We start from the raw sequence: 2,589 nt of genomic DNA on the forward strand, positions 1-2,589 counted from the left end.
AAATTATTCTCTCTCATCATTAACTTTATCATTTGTTTTCTTTTTTAGTATGCTTAACTAGTGCCCTAGGGGCACTGTTTAGCATGACCCATATTTATAATATACTAACTTTTTACTTCTTTATTCTTCACAATACTCAATATGACACTTAAAATTAATATCAATTAATATCCACTTTGGCATAGCAATTTCCATATGAAAAAGTGTGAACAATTTTCATACTATAAAAATTAATTAACCAAACGGCCTCCTGAATAAAAAAAGCTACTCCCAATTGAAATTATTCTTGAGATTTTGTGGTCAAGTGCATATTTATGTTTTTGTTGATGCAACTCCAAACTTAGAAACTCTAAAAGACATCATGATTCACCTTGCAAGCATTAGGAACATATTCAAATGGAGAATCAAACACACACTATGTGTGGTGAGATTTTAATGGAAAACTTATGTTACTATCAATACAAAAAGTGATACTCAGCAGAGACAATATTATTCTTTGGTAATTGAATATTTATTATCCCATCCAAAGTTGGAGGAATTATTTCATAGTATTAGACAAAGAGTGAAATTGAAGCATGTTTTCTTGCAAATATTTCAAAACTAAAGATATGTGTGTGCATATATATGATTTTCCGTATGAATGACAGATACTTCTCGGATTAGGCGTATTCGGTCTCCGACACGTATCGGTGTCGGACATCGATGATTATGTTGAATTATATCATTTTTTAAATTATTATCGTTGTCGATGTGTCTGCATTTGTACCGTGTCTGGTGTCTGTAACTGTGTATGTGCTTCATAATAACGAATCGTTTGAAAAAACTAAATTTAAACCTTGATTAAAACAATTATTGTTTAGATTTTAATTATCTCCCGACCGAACTCTGAATTATTAGAGTCTGTTTCTCTTGAGAGCCAAATGCTTAAAAAAAAATGTATATCAATTTTAAAAAAAAAGACATAATATTACCCCATAAAGGTTAAAGTTGCATTAACCAAAACAGAGAAGTTTTGTACCATTACCAAGTTTCATAGAACTTTGGCATACATCAGCCATAGTAAGCTGGTATTTGAGAAAATTACAAAAAAGAAAAGAAAAAGACTATTGTTACATACACTTAGTTTCAACTAAATAGGACACTCAATAAAAAGAAGGGGTGTCCCAAACTTAACCAAATTAGAGCTCCATCATAAATATATATACTTCTATTATGGAGTATACATGACCCTAGCTCTTTTGGAGTTTTATTAATTAGTTATTACTAGAACCAAATGGCTCTAGCAGCCATGAGCATTTGTTTGAGAGAACCATCAACATGAAGAGAAATCACATCTTTTGATGACCCTACAAATTTTCCACCAATGAAAACTGCTGGAACTGAAGGGTTACATCCAAGACTCCTTAAAGCCCTTTCCATTTCTCTTCCATATGGTTCATTGTCAAGCTCATGCACTGCAGGACTTGCTCCTAGCTCATAGAACAATTGTGTTATGCTATGACACATGTAGCATGAACTCTTTGTGAATATAACTGCAGCTTTCTTTGATGCCAAATCCTTCACTCTATCCATTACTACTACTTCAAATTCAATAATCAACTTTTGCTTAGTAAGAGTATAGAAAAGCTTGTGTAAATGTGTTATGTTTTTTGCTTGATGGAATTTGAGATTTCATCACCTCTTATTTATAGTGGTTGGTGAAGATATTGGATTACATTAAAAAAAAAAAAAAAATCACCACGGTATCCGGCCTAATGTACCGTCTAATCTGTTTCGGAGGTCAGTTTTGGTATCAAGTGGTCCTAGCCCCCTTCCGATCGCAGTTGCGGGAGATTGAACTGTGTCCTCCCTACCAAATTCAGCGTCAATCATCACTGGACCAACTAACGATTGGTTGTATTGCATTAAATTGTATATTCTAGTAACTAGTAAAGTATGGAGAAAATAATTATACTTAAAATGGATATAGGAAAAATACATAAAGTTCCTTAAGATATTTGTTTGGATAAGGGAAATTCAAATTCTTTCTACTGATCCTTTGGTGACTATGTCTATGAACATGAACAAGCATCTAGAATCACACTATTTGAGTGATATAATTGAAATCAATTGGAGTGGGGATGAGAGCAATCAATGAAAGGAATAAGAACAATATAATGTAAATAATAATTTATTAATTAATCTTTCGGTCTTGGTTCACAGCATCAATCAAATTATTATTCTAATGTTAATTTATGCAAACTTCTTCTCTAAGGTAGAAGGCACAAAACAATGTTGCGTTGTCATTACAACATGTCAAAAGAATGGAATTTTATATCCAATTAGAATTAGAATTAGCATTGTTATGTTTATGTATGCAAATGCAAAAGTCAGAGGCCATGAAAGAGCTCCATGTGTCATATATGTCTTGTTATTCACAAGGTAACCATACTTCAAAGTCATGGCAATGCTAACCATAAACTAGAGATGTCAACGAGGCCGGCACAATGGAGAGTGTTGGCTACTCTCCGTCTCCGCCCCTCAAATGTTCCTTGTCTCCGTTCTCCATCACATGAAAATTTTCTCCTCCATTTTTACCATGCATACAAT

At 33.1% G+C, this 2,589-nt stretch overlaps 1 protein-coding gene across 1 annotated transcript; it reads right to left on the reverse strand.

Moving 5' to 3' along the window:
- Positions 1 to 941: 941 nt before the first annotated feature.
- On the reverse strand, positions 942 to 1,652 carry LOC123920594 (glutaredoxin-C11-like). The gene has a single exon (XM_045972913.1). The coding sequence runs from the start codon at positions 1,570 to 1,572 to the stop codon at positions 1,264 to 1,266; it is 309 nt and encodes a 102-aa protein (XP_045828869.1). The 5' UTR covers positions 1,573 to 1,652; the 3' UTR covers positions 942 to 1,263.
- Between the last annotated feature and the right edge of the window lie 937 nt (positions 1,653 to 2,589).

Source organism: Trifolium pratense, linkage group LG1, assembly GCF_020283565.1.
Source record: "Trifolium pratense cultivar HEN17-A07 linkage group LG1, ARS_RC_1.1, whole genome shotgun sequence".
In the NCBI taxonomy this organism is placed as follows: domain Eukaryota; kingdom Viridiplantae; phylum Streptophyta; class Magnoliopsida; order Fabales; family Fabaceae; genus Trifolium; species Trifolium pratense.